The 18,432-nt window shown below is 35.3% G+C and overlaps 1 protein-coding gene across 3 annotated transcripts in view; it reads right to left on the bottom strand.

Moving 5' to 3' along the window:
- Positions 1 to 11,233: 11,233 nt before the first annotated feature.
- Prosalpha4 (proteasome alpha4 subunit) overlaps positions 11,234 to 18,432 on the bottom strand; it is a 55,745-nt gene continuing 48,546 nt past the window's right edge. For all 3 annotated transcript variants that reach the window (XM_090407957.1, XM_090407960.1, XM_090407959.1), the window contains 2 exons: positions 16,903 to 17,079; positions 11,234 to 11,379 (listed from right to left, as the gene is read on the bottom strand). In XM_090407957.1, the coding sequence (XP_090264083.1) occupies positions 11,290 to 11,379; positions 16,903 to 17,079 (267 nt within the window). In that variant the 3' untranslated portion in view covers positions 11,234 to 11,289. The remainder of the gene's footprint in view (positions 11,380 to 16,902; positions 17,080 to 18,432) is intronic.

Raw genomic sequence — 18,432 nt, 5'->3', positions numbered from 1 at the left:
CACCTGATCTGAATACCTTCTAATTTTCTTATTACAATTCCATCTGCTTCACTTTGGAGATATCTTTCATTGCTTTACTCTGATATTTAGCCAACCCGTAAACCTAATTCTTCATACAAATTTTTATATGCCTTTGCTTTTGCTTGCACCACTGCTTTTCTTGCTTCTTTCTTCTATAGAGTTCATGATCTTCATCCCTCTAAGAGGTAAATGTTTTGCTTTCTTCCTTTGTATCGCTGCTTGTACATTTTCTTCTCACTACCACCACCAGCTTTCCTTGTTTTCTCTTATCTTTCCTGATGTTTCTCCCAGTATCTCCTTGCCACATTTCCTGATTGTATCTGCAATGTGTTGCCACCATTGCTGGCAGTGACTGAAATCTTTTTATCTCCTTAAGTACCATCTCTTTAAATCTGTTCTTCACTACTTCCTCCTTTAGTTTAAATCACTTTATCCTGTGGATTCCTTGTGTTCTTGTTATTTTCACTCTTTTGAGATACAAGTCCACACAAAGTAGTCGATGTTGTGAAGGACGTGGTTTCCAGGAATTTCCCTCAGTTCCTCACTTCCTTGAAGTGTATTCTTCTGCACATCGGATAGTCAAATGATGCCATCTGTTCACCCCACTAATCTTTCCCAGAACTCATATCAGAGGTCTCCAGTCTTTAAGTGTTTTATTTCTAAATCAGCTCTCAGATCCATAAATTGAAATTGGTTTAAACAGTTTTTGTATACAGCTAATTTAGTGTTTTAACTAATTTCTTTCTTATTCTATATAAATTTTTTAGCTGGCTTTCTACCATACCAGCTTTTCTAATTCTGCTGTATATTTCCAAATTTAATTTGCCTTCACTAAAAATTGTGCCTAAATAGCTGAAATGTTTTGTTTGTTCTATAGATTCTTCATTCAGGATGCAGTTTATGTTATCAATGTTTGTGCCTATTTTAATTGTCTTTTTCTTGCTGATATTCATACCAAATTTATTACAACATTTATTCAATTTAGTCAGGGAACCTTGCAGCCATGTACTGGATTTATTCAGAAGTATCTGCATAAAGTAAAGAGCTAAGATTAACATTGCCAATTTGAATATCAAATTACATTATTATATTATCTGAGATCACCAGGGACTCATCAATGGAGGCTATAAATCACCCAAACCAGCTGTCACACTTTCCCTTAAATTCATTCACATTTAATACCACTTTCCTTCATAATGTGATTCACAGGGCCGGCTCTACTGATGGTGCAACACGTGCACTTGCACAGGGTTGCAGAATTGCATTTACTCTACATTTGACAAATATACTCGTCTTCCTTTGATTTTAATTACCCATGCAGATGCACATTTTCAAAACTAAATTCCACTGTTAAAGGATTGTCTCTCTTTCTGTAAAAAATATAGTTTATGATCATTTTTTCATTAACTAATGAATTTTCATTAGCTGATGCTACTATTTAGAATTTATGATCAGATATGTTTAATCCTAGCTTAACATCATGGCTTTTAAGATGTCGTTAAAATAGTTTTTTTAGGGGGAAGGGGTGACAAAATTCCTAGGGCCGACCCTGGTGATTCATATAGATAATGAATAATAGTGGAGATAATGTGCACCCTTGTTGCACACCTGACTTAGCATCCAACTATCTTTCTATATCTCTTTCAATTCTAACTTCTGATTTACAATTCAAATAGAGTTTATGTATTGCTTGATATATCTCTTTTACACCATATAACTGCACTGTTTTGAACAGCTTTCCTCTTGGCACGTTGTCATATGTCTTTTCCAGATCAACAAAACTTAAATACAAATCCTTGTTATATTCCCAAGATTTCTCAATTTATCTTAAAGTGAAAATCTGAACCTGACAATCTCTATTTTTCCTGAATCCAGCTTGTTCTTCACCAAGCTTCCCTTCCACAATTTTTCTTAGCCTTTCTCAAGTATACTTGCATAAATCTTACCAGAAGCACTCAGTAGGGAAAATCTCTGTAATTTGTCACATTCAGTTTTATTTCCCTTTTTTATAGATGAGTACTATTAGAGTTCTGCTCTAATTATGTGGAATTCGACCTTCTAACTAGACCTGAATTATGCATTGCAGCCACTGTATTTACAGTGGCTGCATAATTCAGGCAATTCATTGACAACTAGAATGAATACATTCTTGAAATGTAGTCATTATTACAGCATTTTATAACTGAATAAGAACAAAGGTTTTTATTTAAGAGAAATTGTGAATATTAATAAAATAAAATTTTTGAGAATTCTTGCAAACTGCAGTCGTTTTCAGTTCCCAGAAATTAAAACATGTTGAAAATTTTGAAGTTCTAATAGCAGCTATATAAGATAACGATAAGAGTGAAACAAATAATTTTATCATAGCTAAATGAAATGGTACACTATAATATTGGAGGAAATGCCAACTAGACATCTGGATGGTAGATGTCTTTCATCACCCGGTCCTGTAAAATACCACGGTTCTGCTTTTTGGAGGCATGAAGTGCCTACTGCCATATTTCATCTCCAAATTACCAAAATAGGGTAATTTGTCATCCTTTTCCCTTTCTTCCCACATGCTGTTTTGATGATTTTGCTCTGTACACTTATGAAACAAGAGAGACAGTGCAGCAGAAAAACAGTTTTCAAGATGCTGACCAAACCAATACTAGGAATGGAGTCTGGACACTACCTCTGTGAATTTTCCTAGTTTTATCGGATTTTAATACTTTTCATTGAAACATAGTAACAGTATACTTCATTTTTACTGCATGGAAACAAATGTTATATTATGCCTATTCAAAAAAAAAGTGATAAAGTGCACAAGTTCCTCATGCTGCCTTGCTCTAAGTTTTCTGCAGAAGTCATCATTTATTTGTGTATGAATAGAGAAATATATATAGAAATATTCATATAACAAAAATTCATGGAGATAGCAATTGGGATGAAAGCGAGCCATTTTTTATACTCCAAGTAGTAAATGTTAGCTGGTTCATGAGCCTCATCATCAAAACATTTTCTTGGTGTCCATTAGAGAGCAAGAACACCGAACATTGGTGAATTGGAGGTGTGAAGTGGCAGTAACCACTTCACACCTCCAATTAAAAGCCAACTGAGATGGTGCCCCAGCCAATCTCATTGAATTGGTTTTATTTTTATTACAGATCTTTGCTGGCTTTCTTTAAGAATGACAATATTAGGAATGTGATATTGCCACGTATATTCTAGTATTGCTTGAAATCATGTTGTCCCAAAACTATTGATTATATTAACTGCTCATTAAGTAGTAATGTTCCATGTCTGGCCACATGTAAATATGGCTTGACTTGGTGGTTTTGTACAGACAAATTTTGGTATGTGTGGTGATGAAATTGGATTTATAGATATTAGACTTATGGAATTGACTTTGTACTTCTTTTCACTGCAGAAGTTAAAAAAAAAAATCTCCCACATAAATTAACAAAAAAAAAAAAAAAAAAGGAAAGAAAAATACAACAAATTTGTAAAAAAAAAAAATAACAAAAACAGGCCTTGGAAAGATTTCAGGAAACTCATGTTTCAAAAGCAGTTGATTTTGTGTTTGGCATCAGGGCCTTCTGAACAAGCTACCATTTTGCTCTCTCCTTTGTAATTCCTCTCTCATTAGATTTCTTTATCATTATACCTCAAAAAGAAGTGTGTATAAAGACATACTTTTACATATGTAAAAGGCTCTATAACTCAGCCTGTTTTGATGGTATTCTTTGGTTGGTAAGATGGGCTTGAATCCAGTCTACAATGACTCTCTCTCTGTTTTACTAATGATAGTGTTCTCTATTCCTGTTTATTTGAGAATACTCAGATGAGTGAAGCCTTAACATCTTCCATAACAAATGACTTAAATACTGATCTCTCACCGTTCTCAAGTGGGAATGGGAGGATAATTTAGTTAATTCAATACTAGTAGAATTCAGTCCTATTTTACTATCCACAAGAAAGATTCTACTTTACTTCCAGTTACTCTCGATACTGTTCTGATATTCTTTCAAGATCAGTCCCCCTTCTTGGGCCGACTGTCACATTCAGCTTATCCTGGCATAAATATATTACATTAATAGTCTTCTCAGCCTCTAAAAAGCTTGTTCTTTTTCATTCAGAACATTACGTTTCTCTCCTGCTTAACTCCTAATACTTCATAAGTCTCAGATCTGAACAATTGTGGTATATTGTTCTCATTTGGGGTGATGCATCCAAAAACCTTCCTCCCTCTGGGGAGAGGAGTCTGTGGGAGAGGTATCCCCCCCCCCCCTCTCTCACTCAGACTTCCTTCAGTCACTTTGTTTCTGTATTATGCCTTTTCTGTAGATACTTTCATGGACATTGCTCTAATGAACTGATCACTACTATTCCTCCACTTTCTTCTAATCATGTAAGAACTAGGGAAACTAGTGGTGAACACCCACTCACTGTCCAACTCCAAATATAACAAACGTTTCATCTTCATCTACCTTCATTCCATCCACCTCCATTTTTGAGAACATTGTCTCATACTGTTTTTCTCGGTGAGTGCCATCCCAAACTTTTTAACATATTAATAAATTACTTCTTCCTCAATCACTTGGTCCCACACATTGCGCTGTTGTGTTATATCTTATGACTTTCATGTCATTATAAAAAATTTTATAATGAGGCCATTATAAAAAAAAAAGTCTATAAATACACATACATATGTAAGAACCTCTATAACTCGGCCTGTTTTGATGGTATCCTTTGGTTGGTAAGACCTGGGCTTGAATCAGTCTACAATGCGAAGGACCTTTATTAAGGATTTTCAAGTTAAGGTGAGTTAGTTGGTCTTATCCTCCAAAACAGGCAAACCAGTCAGAACAGCAGCAGTTGACAGCATAATACATTATGCAAATAAGATTGACTGTCTTATCAAAACATTAATCAGGTTTCAAAGAAATCAAAGTTGTGTTGTTTGGCCGTGACAGGTCATTCAACCTAACATTCAAGGCAATGGAATGGAATATATATATATACATATATATATACACACACAGTCTTACCATAAATACTGTTACAACTTTTGCACAACCCTGCATTGCCCACAGAATCCGTTAGTGGTAGTGCACAGTCAACATTCATGTGTTTATCAGTAGAGAGAGGGAGAGTTGTCTAGCTATATGGGTTAACATGCAGTGGAGAGATTATGAGAACTGTGTAGCTGTAATAGCACTTCACAAGGTTGGAATGCAGCCACCTGTTATTTTCAACACACTAAAAGCACTCAGGATCAGTAGGATGTTTGTGTATTGGACTATTAGCTGTTATAACAATACAGAAGATGTATCTGACTGCCAAAGAACAGGTCGACCACACTGCGCTAGGATGCAACAGCTTGTGAGGGCTGTGAAGCATGCCTTCACAGCCCTCACAAGACTTTTCTCCAAAGACTTTTTTTTTACTGAAGCTTCTTGGTTGTCATACAGCTCTTCAAGAGAATGTTCAGATATTTCCATTGATCTCATCACATTCCACAGTCTGTTGTGACTCGCACACAATCAAAAGTTTCTGATCAATAAAATATTGGCCAGGTAATTCTAAATATGAAACTTCATTGTGTTTAAGTGGAGTTTTCTTTTTTTTTTTTTTTCTTCTTTCATGTAGGCCATTTTGTTAAGTTTCAATATTTTTTTCAGCAGGCTGCTGTGACATTCTCCTGCCAAAAAAAAAATTTGGCCATGTGGGGTGCTCTGGCAAGGATTTATTCTTAATTGTGTATAACAGCTGTTGACATAGAAGTAACAAAGGCAGTTCAATTGTCTCAATATACAGACTAGGAATAGATGAAGTTCAAAATGATCCCGTTGCAGTTTCAAAGGCTTGATGGTGAATGTGGTCTAGCCATTGCAGAGTACCCCCCTCTCTGGCAGAAGCATAGAATTGGGAGCCATAATAAAGTTTTGATCTTATCAATGCCGTGTGCAAACAAAGCAAAGGATATCTGTCAGCACACCAAGAGGTCTCGTAACTGTTTTACATGAGGGAGGTTGTGTTTCTGGTGCAACACAACCTCCCTTGGTTAATTAATCCAGTTGCACCAGAAACCAAGACCTTGGTTTCTGGTGCAACTGGATTAATGCTTGTCCTCTGGACAAAGAATGTCTGTAGTAAAAGTGCACCAAAACTTTCTTCTGCTATGAAAATCAACTCATTTGCAAATGGCCATTTTAAGAAATGCTCAATGGCTTGCTGCAGTTGTCTTTCTGTGGCCGTCTTATTACATGAATGACAGAAGATGGTAAAGCCAGCCACATAATGTTCCAAATTTTCAAGCAGTGTTAACATGTATACTTTCCTTCATATCAAAGAAAAGTTGCGGCTTGCTGTAGTTGGTGGATTAAATGGTGGAGATGGCTGTAGAGTTGGTGCCCTCCCTCGATGAGTGTTTGGGCTTCTTGGAGGTGTCATGTAATAATAATAAATATTAGATGCTCATGTTATAGGAAGGCATCTCTAATTGATGCCTCCAGCTAGACTGTGTCATCACTAATAGAATGATATTTTCAGAAGTGAGATTGTGTTCTGGAAAACAAGGTTGTTTCTCTCCAGAAACCATAAAAGATTAGAGGTAACAATCCCCCCCCCAGAATTGTGCACAAGCAGCTGGTCGTTATTTGAGGAAAGGCAGTCATGATTGCCTTTTGCCAGGTATCCAGAAAAATATATATCAAAGAAATTCTGTTATAAAGGTGCATCATCCATGGATGATGGCAAGAGATGTTTTACCATCTCATAATGGATATTATCTGGTCCAACAGCTGTTGGATGGCTTGAGCAAAGCAGCTTGCATTTCTTCTTTGGTGCCAATTGAAGAAAAGAGAATTTATTGTATTTTGCTTTGCATTTTGGGACAAGGAACTCGGTGTGGGGGGGGGGGGATACTGCTGATGTTTTATCATTATTTGTTACAAAACAAAAATAGGTGAGAATAATCTCACCTATTTTTGTTTTTGAGTAACACCAATTATGCCGAAATGGCTTTTCTCCAAATCTTTTACAAATTTCCACTTTTCTTTTGATACTTGTGTTGATGGTGCCTACATTAAACTCATAAGTTGAGCTCATTCTGGTAATTGAGTTTTCACTGCTTATTCTAGTTCCCTGTGAAAACATTGTTTAATTGAGACATGCCTTAGTCCAGCATGATATTTCATCTTGGACTATTACTGTCTTTTGGTTTAAGCTAATAGAGAGGACACTTTGGTCAGCTAAATCCCAAATTCCTACTCCCTCCTTATTCAGTATCCAGCTAGATGGGAAGAACAATAGACCAGAAGCTCCCATTCCTTAAAATGCTATGTGAAAAATCTCCTCCCAGCTATCTAGCATTGAACCTTACACAATCTCCCCCACCCCATCAGTTCTTAACCCACAACACAGAGCATTGTGGTTTATGATCATAACTGGACTAGTAAGTATTAGTTACAAGTGCTATCTTTCTTTTATAAATGAAAGTTTAAATCATTTGAGTAAAAGCAGTTGAAATGTATAAAACAAAGATTTGTACTTTTGTTGTACAAAAATTGCATCTTAAATGTTTGTAACTCTTTATAGTTTGGGAATTAGGTTTTATTTGACTTATCCTGTGAACGGACCTCAATCTGTTCACAGGGGATAAGGTGGTCAGCCCTATGCCCTGGTGTATGGTGTATACTATGTCTTGTAGTGTTGAGTTCTCAAGGCCGGTTTGCCTGCTTTGCGGGATGAAAACACCCAGGACCATCTAACTTGGCTATGGCTGAGGAAGATCCTTCAGCTCCTCACATCACCAACGGGAATCAAACCTAGGACACTCCTTCCCCGGGCATATGGTTGCGAAGCATACAGCCACTAGGCTAACTGCATGGACAAATTATGAGATTATATACCTAATTATAATTTATTGTTCTCTGCTCACCCATACGCATTTTAGCTCACAGACTTTTCCAAACATTTGGAAGATCCTGTTATGCCCATGTAAGAAAGAACAAATGGAAAAAAAAAAGAAAAAAAAATTAGTTTGCTATAGAATATTTTAACAGATGTTAAAGAAAGCTTCTAAATATGCTCCTAGTGAAAGGGATCACTGTTTTCTGAAACAACCATACTGAGTAACAGTAGATAAGGATTTAAGTACTAAGTGCATTCATGAGACTATTATCCAACCTTGTTCAGTATCCAGCTAGATGAGAAGTCCTAGTCAAGAACAGCAACTTTATCATCCACTGTGTGCTTAAAGTATGTTCTTCTACAGGAAGGATACCCTTCATTATAATGATTACTAAGAATTTCAATCAGTGGAAAGCACTCAGGGTATGTGCCACACACTCAAGAAATTCATGAAGATATAAGTTTTGAGCAGTTATTTGAAATAAATAGCCATGAACTGTTGCAAATATAACCAGTGTGACAATGTGAGCACTGCCATCGAAGCACTTTTACTGGTTATATGTGAAGAGAATAATGTAATTCCCTATGTAGTCTAGAGCAATGGATCAACATATTTTTAATGACTAAAAGGCAAGTGGAGACTTGCCTTTTAGTCATTAAAAAAGTCACTAACCACACACAGGCTCATGCCCTGACAGGAATTAAAAGCATGTGGGCTCTCAGCAGCACAGATGCTTAGTTCTCAGTAATTACCTGCAGCTGAAAAGTGAAGTGCAGTTATGATTTCCTGTTAGAAAACTATATTAAAAAAAAGTAAACTGACATATTTTATCCTTCTTAACAATGGAAAAGTTTGATGTTTTGTACACACCTTTTTTCAAACAGAATACAAGGTCAATTTAAAGATGGTAAACCATGTCTGTCTCTTCTCAATTTATGTAGTGTTTAGTTCAATCCTTCATTTCTGAGATGTAATCTATAAATAGAACATTTTTTCCTTAATAAAGGGAGTATTTTTTATAATAATGTAGCCACAACATCAATGCCATTGGTGGAAAGATTCATTGATTCAACAAGCAGCTGAAAATTTTCAGAGATGCCTGTCATTAATTCAGAAGTCCCACATCGTTGTTGAATATAAAAGAAATAGTAGTGTGATATTAAAATTATTTTTGCTTGGTGCAGTAATTATTACGGATCGAAAAGATTTTTGTTTTTGTCTGTTTTGCAAACCTAATACATAAGGTTGTAAAACATATAAACCTGTATACATAAGATTTTACAAATTTGATAATTGTCAAGTCATGTGACTCACATTTTTTGCTCCTTTTGTCAGCATTTCAAGCACCTACAGCTTTAAAATGGCATCTAATTACTGTGCACATCATATTTTTTTGTTTCTTAATGCCTTGTATTTATGAAACATTACAATTATCAAATTTGAGGTATATCATCACTACATTTTTTCAGTTTATCATTCGTGTCTAGTTGAATACTTGGTATCTAGTTTCAATATGTAACACAGACACCTCATCTAAGCAGAACATAGGATGAATATGGTGGTGGTGGTGGGAATAATTATATATATAACATTTACTTATGTATGTGCCTCTTAAAATCAATGGAGTTTTTTTTTTTTTTTTTTTTGAAGAAAAACTTTTCAGCCGTTTGGTGAGTTTCTTCATCAATCTTACTATTCTAGCATTTGATCTACAGTTGGAGAATTAAAAAAAAAACAGGAAATCAAAATATATCTTTATTATTGTTATTACATAACACCTCCAGGGAGTCCAACGACTCATTGAGGGAGGTACCTTCTCTACCACTCACTCCACCAATGCCATCTACCGCCGACCACCACCACTAGTATTTTCACAATCAATCACAAACATTCATGCCCATGGCAGGATTCGAACCCGCAGCCTTTTGGCTGGAGAGCAGATACACTAACCACTCGGCCGACTAAGACGTCGGATGCTGGCTTAGATGTCAACTTTCTAAAAAAAAAAAATGTGTGTGTTCCACATGTTCTTTGAAGGAAAAAAGAGAGAGAGAATAAGCCACCAGCAACATTGTATGTTTAGGTTATCTATGCCAAACATAGGAGAAAAATGTGTTTTTAATCATATATTTACAAAAGAAAATCAAAATTTTGGAAACAGTTTTTAAATAACTTTTTGACAGATAGCCCCAAATACAAATGTATCAGTCGGTAAAATGACTTTTTCCCTCTCTCCTCAGCAACTTTCCTTCCCTCTCTAAAAATTCATAATCAACTTCGATATTACTTCATTTTTTACCAGTGTATCTGGTAAAACAGTAATAAAATTAGTAATACATTGGTAAATACTGAATCTCACAAATGACACATTTAAACAGCCAACATCCCAAAATACAAAATTATCCCCATCCCCCTATACTCAGAGTACATCTGAAAAGATAGCTCAAATTTTTCAGAAGTATAGTCTTCATGCCATTTTCAAATCACACATTCAGCTAGCAACCTTCATCTGGTCTCTGAAGGATTGATGCCTCTTCTTGCACATCTTGCAGCATGTAAGGTTCTTTGTGCGTGCAACTGCCTAATTTGGACAGACCAGGAGATCTGTTTAATATCTGTCTTGAAGAACATCAAAACTACATTCATGATAATTGAATGGCAAGGACCATGTTCTGGATACACCTTCATACAGAACTAAATAGAAGTCAACTTTGCTATACAGAAGGCACTATGTCCGGGAGACTGATAATTATAAAAATTGCCATAAAACACTCCTCTAACCTCAAACATGGCTGCATTAATTTTACTAAGAGGCATTTGGGAGACAGTCATTCCATGACCACATTTAAGTTGACTTTGAATTGACTTTTTTTTTTTAATCTGACCCTTAGAGAGCACATCTTGACTCTCCTATGAAGTTCTTTCCACTTAGGCTGTTGAAGAAATAATTCAAATTGTAATTGAGTATGATATGCTCTGAAGATGCTGGTTTGAAATCTAACAAAATATTCTGGTGGTGTTTATACCATAACATATTATAGCCACCAACACTTAAGCCTATAATGTTTTTCAATAGTAATTTTGACGAGGCCTTGTTGATCATATCACTATTTTAATGTTAAAAAAAAAAAAAAAAAACTTAAGGTGCGCTGTGCAGTTAAGAAATTTTCCAGACTAGTTTTTATGGTCATTTAGTTGCTATTCTATATGCAAAAGTGGAATTTTTAATGTTATATTGAAAGGACTGATACCAGTCAAATCATTTACAGAAATGTGTATTTTGTTTGTGCATATATGGTAAGTATTTTTCACAAATTTTGATATTAAAAAATTTTATTTATCCAGTTAACATTTAAATAACAAAGTAAAGCTTATTTCTTTTGTTTTTTCTTTTCTGCTTCTTCCTCCTTTTCTTTTTCAATTTCTGCTACATATTTATCAATTTCTTCTGCTTCCAACATCTAAAAACAAACAAAAAAATTTAATATAGTACCTTGCAATTATTTCATTAAAACAAGGGAAGAATTTTTCAAGAAGAGCACAACAAAATTTCAATGTGAAATTTAAGAAATATTCAACTCTTCAATGGCAGTTTTATGCACTAGTATTTTGGTATGCTCAAAAAAGTAAGTTTCTCTCTACTTTGATAAGTATAGCGTATTCTGTTTGTCATGGTCTCTCTTTCTCTCCCTTTTCAAAGGCATTTACTAAATCTATCTTCTTGAGTATATTCTACATTGACTTTTCTCCTGCCAACAGCATAAAATTTTCTCCATTTTAGGTGCACAAAAGTGAGGAGGATAAAGCTTACAGAATAATAACAGTAAGAAATCGCATGTTGCTGTTTTTTTTTTTTCCCTACTTGGCAAAAGCAGTAGCACGAGTTGAAACACTGTCATGGTACTCCAATTTATACTCTTGCAGTGCACTGCAAGAGTATAAATTTATATTTTGGGCCTCTAGAACTTGTTTAAAATTTTGTCATTTATGATAATACGAGATCTACCTAAAGTCTGACACATGCAGACCACCATCTTTTTTATTTTATTTTTTTTTAAAAGCTGGCTTAGGGTGCAAAGGACAAACTTGATATTAAATACAAGCATTCACTTAATGGGGGTGCTTAAGGGTCAAAGCTGTATAACTGAGAGGAGACCTCCACATAACCTGCAGAGAACTGACCAGAGTTTCTGACCTAATGTCCAACCTCACCTTCTCCTGGTGCACCCTGTTGGGCATCTACCTGGATACTGAACGAACGAGGATGGGCTGGCAATTTGGGATTTAGCTGACCAAATTGTATTCTTGTTGGCTTAAATCAAAATACAAAATGATGAACATGACAAAATTTCATGCCGGCTGGGGCGTCATCCAGTTAAACAAGGCCACCGTTGTTTTCGCCAGGGAACCAGGGCGAACAGCAAAAAGTCTACTACTGGAACAAATCTGAAAACACACCCCAACTCAACATCACCAGAGTTAAAGATCGGTACTATCAACATAAGAAGCCTGAATGACAAAGAAATGGAGCTAGCTGAGGAATTAGATAAGTACCAGATCAACATAATAGGGGTGACTGAAACAAAAAAGACAAAAACTGGCGAGACCTTTCTGAGCAATAAATACAAATATATATACTAGGGGGAGCCCACCTAATATATATATACAGTAAAACCCATTTTTTACACTTTTCAGGGGCTGATGGAAAAAAGTGTAAATAGCAGGAAATGTAAAAAAACATTAAAAAAAGGCTAAAAGATGACTTACTCCAATATGCGAGTCTACCAACTCTATTACAAAATTTAATAACTGAAAATAAATAAATTTACAATTACTTACATTTATCTATTTAAAAAAATCTTTAATTGTTGGTTGTTTTTACTTTTCATTTTTTTTTTTTTTGACATAGTGCCAGATTGCTTTGCACTGAGTTCAATGCTTGACCTGTTTTTTACTATCATGTTCAAAGTGGACAGGAGAGTCCAAGATCTTTTGCTAAATGCACACGTGTTCCGGCATGCCAATCTACACGTCGCAGAATTGCCATCTTTTCTTCTACCGAAATATATTTTCTGTCTTTTTTTCTCCATGTTACTAAACATAAATAATCCACCACCGCAACTTGAAAGCAACTTTCACACACTAAATTACGAAGCAGAAATTCTGCAATATCAATTCGTACTGTGATTGAAAAATCACGGTATCGCTCTGCTGCAAGTGTGCAGGTCACCGTGATCGGAAACGAAATTCCAGCCGAAAGCAACGCCATCTGGGAACAGAAATGCGCAGATTTCCACAGAAATCAATTCGAAAATCAGTATTGCCACCTGAGAAAAAAATGCAACTCACGGGAAATAACGTCCACATCAAGTTGTTAATGGTGGGAAAACAATATATCATAATAATAGGCCTTAAGACAGGATGACCAACGGAAAATGACATAAATTGTGGGAATGTAAAAACGGGTTCTTACAATGTATATATATATATTAAAGTTAATAATACTACATTCTAGGCTCCTTTACAGTACTTTCCATGCAAGTCAATGCATTTGTCTCAATTTTTTTTTCTGCTGGAAACAGTTCTGGAACTCTTCAACTGGAATAATGTTTATGGTCTCCAGCAACTTCTTTCCCTTCATCCACATCAACCAATCGCTGCCCTTTCATGATCTTCTTTATCCATGGGAATAAAAAAAGTCACATGGAGAGAGAGAGATCTGATGATTAGCTGCCGTGTTGTTTTTCATCGAGAACTGTTGGACAGACAAAGACTCATTCCTGGTTACAACTTTTGAAAGAAAGTTCTGGTCACAAAGAACTTGCTCCCTCAAATCGCAGCAAACATTCCCACAATTTTTTTTTTTTTAATCCTCTGTGAGCATATGAGGCACAAATTTAGCATACACATCTTCTGTTAAAATTTGCAACAAATTTAAATTAAACATAGCAAATCTTCTGTTAAAATTTGCTCGCACAAACTCCATGACAAATTCGTGTCTTCAGAAAACTTGCTCAATGGTCTTCACTGATTGGCTGGCAAACCTTTTCGATGTTTTCACAGTTCATGTTTGTCGGAGTGCAGCCAGATCATGGTTATTTTCAACTGACATGTCCCCAATTTTGAAATGGGAAAACCACTCGTAGACCTGCATTTTACCTGAAGCGTCAGCCTTAAAGGCTTGCTGAAGCATAACAATAGTTTCAGCTGCAGTTTTACCCAAAAGGAAACAAAATTTCTCACACACCACACTATCTGTTCCTTGTGATCAGCCACTGCAAAATCGCCAAACTTGCTTGTAAGTACTAACAAAAATGCAGCCAGAACAACAAACCAGTTCGTATAGGATGATGCTACTTGCAAGACTGGCACAGAAACTCGCATTCATGAAGCCTAGCAGCATCATCCTAACAAGAAAATGAGCATGTGCCAAGTTCAGATTCCAGTTATTTTTGGGTATCGACTCGTACATAATAAAGAGAGCTATTTCCACGAATTAAATTCCATGATTTACAACACGGTCAAAGCTGTATAACTGAGAGGAGACCTCCACATAGCCTTTAAAGGAATGTAGAGAACCGACCAGGGCTTCTGACCTAATGTCCAATCTCACCTTCTTGTGGTGCACCCTGTTGGGTATCTACCTGGATACTGAACGAACGAGGATGGGCTGGGATTTAGCTGACCAAATTGTATTCTTATTGGCTTAAACCAATATAGAAAATGATGGTACAACATGACAAAATTTCATGCCTGCTGGGGTGTCGCCTGGTTAAACAAGGCCTCCCGTTGTTTTCGCCAGGGAACCACGGCAAACATCGAAAAGTCAGCTACTGGAACAAATCTGAAAGCACACCCCAACTCAACATCACCAGAGTTAAAGATCGGTACTATTAACATAAGAAGCCTGAATAGTAAAGAAATGGAGCTAGCTAAAGAATTAGATAAGTACTAGATCGACATAACACGGGTGACTGAAACAAAAAAGACAAAAACTGGTGAGATCTTTCTGAGCAATAAATACAAAATGTTATATTCAGGAAATGACAATCAAGGAAAAGAAGGAGTAGCCATAGTATTCAACACAAAATACGAGGCTAATCTTCTTGAATGGCAGTCGGTCTTAAGTAGAGTGATGTCGGCAAATATCAGAATGGGGAATTGAACAATGAGACTTATTTGTGCCTATGGTCCCACAGAAGGTTCTACTAAGGTAGAAGTGGAGGAATTTTTTGATGCTTTAGAAAAAGCAACTGACACAATGAAAAAGGAAAAGTTGGTATTTGTTGAGATCTAAATAGCAGAGTAGGAAATGATTGTGAGACATACAAAAATATTTTGGGAAAATTTGGAAGAAAAGAGCAAAGCTAATAATAATGGCAAATACTTGTTGGATTTCTGCTCAGGACATGGACTGGTTATTACTCACACCATGTTCCAACATAAAAATGTGCACAAATTCACATGAAGAAAAGAGGCAAGGAATAAGAAAAGTCTCATTGACTATGTTATTGTTGATAGTGATGTTTTCTCCCTGGTGCAGGACATCAGAGTGTACAGAGGATTTGAAATGGAAGCAATCACTATTTAGTCTGTAATAAACTGTGAACTGTAGACTAAAATACACAAAGATTATTAAAGAAAAAATGAAAGAGTTTGAGAACAGGAACCAAACCTTGGAGATTCAGTGGCAAGCCTTGAAGAAAAACCTGATTGATTCAGCCAGAGAGGCATGTGGTGAGGTTGTCTGCAAGGATAGAAATATCAGAACTCGATGGTGGACGAAGATGGTTTAATGTTAAATCTGGTGTGAGAAAAGGATGTAAATTATCCCCTCTGTTATTCATTATCTATATGGATCACATTATGAAGGAAAGTGGTATTAAACATGATATCAGAATTGGAGATGTTAATGTCAGCTCTTTGCTTTATGCGGACAATGTTGTACTTCTAAATACCCCCCCCCCCACAAGCTTGCAGGATTCCTGACTAAATGGAATAACTGTTGTAATAGATATGGTACGAAGGTCAGCATTAAAAATACAAAGACAATGAAAATAAGTAGAATTGCTGAAAATGTCAACTGTGTTGTGAATGGGGAACCTGTGGAACAAGTAAAACATTTCAGCTACTTAGGTACGATTTTTACTGAAGATGGTAAATTAAATATGGAAATAGACAGCAAAACCAACAAAGCTGGTATGGTAGGAAGTCAATTGAATAATTTCATATGGAATAAGAGAGAAATTAGTCGGAACACTAAATTAGCTGTATATAAGACATTGTTCAAACCAGTTTTAACTTATGGATCTGAGAGCTGGGTCAGAAGTAAAACACTTGATTAAAGACTAGAAACCGCCAGGACTATACGAATCCTGAGAAAGTTTAGAGGCGTGAACAGATGGCATCAGTGGCAATATCATATTAAAAATGAGGATATTAGGAAATAACTTGACATTGTCAGCATCCAGGAATGTGTTAGCAGAGCTAATCTCAGGTGGTATGGTCACTTAAACAGAATGGGAGAGGAAAGATTAGCAAAACAACTGTTCTCTGCCAGGTTGGCAGGAAAACGACCCAGAGGAAGAACAAGGTATAATTGGATTGATACAGTACAAAGTGCCTCAGACGATAGAAATATAAGATCTGATAATGTTGGAGTCTTGACAGGTAACAAACTGATTTGGAGGAAAATTGTAGATAGGAAGTTAATAATGATGTAAATTTTTCATGTAGTACTATCATATCCTGTACACCCCTTGAGGGGTACATGTCAGGAATTTGATGATGATGATTTACAACACATTCTTGACTGTTACATTACTGATGGATAGGCTACTTTTTTCAATTTCAATAGAGCTCATTCATAGCATAATGGAATGGATTTCTATAACTTTTAGTGATGGTTTGAGATTAAATAAAAGTTAAATATTAATTTCAATATTTCTCTAAATAAAAATAATCTATAATTTTATAATACCAACCTTCAATGTCTGTCCTCTTTTCATTATAGCAACTTCCAAATTCTTTCCTTGCACTACTTCCAAAAGAGCTTTAATAGCTAGCTTGATAGTGTCCTCATCTGAATTAACTAATTCATCTGAAAAGTTTTTCTCTAGGTATTCTCTAACTGTTTTAGCACTACGGCCTGTTGCATTTGCCTACAAAAAAACAAGAAGATGATTTATCCAAATTATATATCTAATTCTTAATATTATTTAGTACTGTTGACCTGATTGGCTGAGTGGAGATGCCAACAAGTTGTAGGTATGAACCTACCTGTGGCACTGATGTTTTCTTTAAATAATTTCAGATGAGACAGATGATTTTCATCACCTGGAAAGATTACCAATTTGTTTATTGGAGGCCTGAAGGAGATGCAAAGAAAAAGTTATGTTTGGTCTCTAGATTAGGATTTTTTGATTATCTAACCTTTAGCCCATTTCGTGGTATGATGTGTTTTGCAACTTTTTGTATGCAAGATAAAAAAAAAAAGTTCATAAGATGAAAAACTTTTACCAGGTGAAATTATTATTATTTTTTATTTATTTTTAATGACAGATATATAAAATGGACACTATATTCAGGAAAAACTAAATTTCATGAATTTTTTTTACTGCACATAACTACTGTTTAGCAAACAATATTAAGCTATTCTATTGTGGGACTGTAGGTAGGATATCTGTATTCAAATTCAGATATATATATATAAAAAAAAACGAATTTCTGAAGTTAAGAAATTAATATAAAAAAAAACGAATTTCTGAAGTTAAGAAATTAATAAAACAGTATTTTGCACAGTAAAATGTGTTTCCTTTTGTATGTCATGATCAAAATGTTTTGATGCTATTTTTAGCTGTCGAAGTCTTGCTTAGGTATAAAATAAATTTATTTACTTTGATATTAGAGTTTAATCGTAATTTTTGTATGAGCTATATGCTGAATGTTGGTGCTGTTTGTATCATTTACGAGAGAAAGACAAAGTCACCACTGTATTTCACGTTGCAAGAATAATTAAATGAACTTTCCTAAATTTTAAAAGACTGTAAAATGAAATGTTATAAATTCTACTTGTTTCATTTCAAAATTTTAATTAAACAACTTTCTTGCACTATGAAGTAGAACTTGATCGTTTCAAGCACAACCAAAAAAAAAAAAAAAAAAAATAATGGCAGTGCACAATAGTGGATTGCAATGGAAGTTACTTTTCTATACTTCTGAGCATGTGCAGAAGTAAAAAGAAAGTTAATGGATGCTGCTAAGTATTCATTCAGCTGTTTCCAGAAAAGGAACACAACAGGGGAAAATTGTGGCGCTTCTGTGTCAATTTATGAAGACTGAATAGAAATGGAAGAATGAGAGAAGATATCCTTTAAAAGAGAGAGATAAATGAAACTTTTTTGTAGTCATTAATCCATATAGAATTTATTTCAGTTAAAGCTGAGAGGAACTTTATTAATTTCCAGTTCATATTGAAATGGTCCAGTAAAGTCTGTATTGTTTAAAATTCTCAG

The sequence above is a fragment of the Typopeltis vanoorti genome, chromosome 18, assembly GCF_054136105.1.
Source record: "Typopeltis vanoorti isolate ZY-2024b chromosome 18, IOZ_Tvanoo_1.0, whole genome shotgun sequence".
Classification (NCBI taxonomy): Eukaryota; Metazoa; Arthropoda; class Arachnida; order Uropygi; family Thelyphonidae; genus Typopeltis; species Typopeltis vanoorti.
Note: the sequence above shows the minus strand (reverse complement) of the source record. Positions and strands in the feature narration are given on the sequence as shown.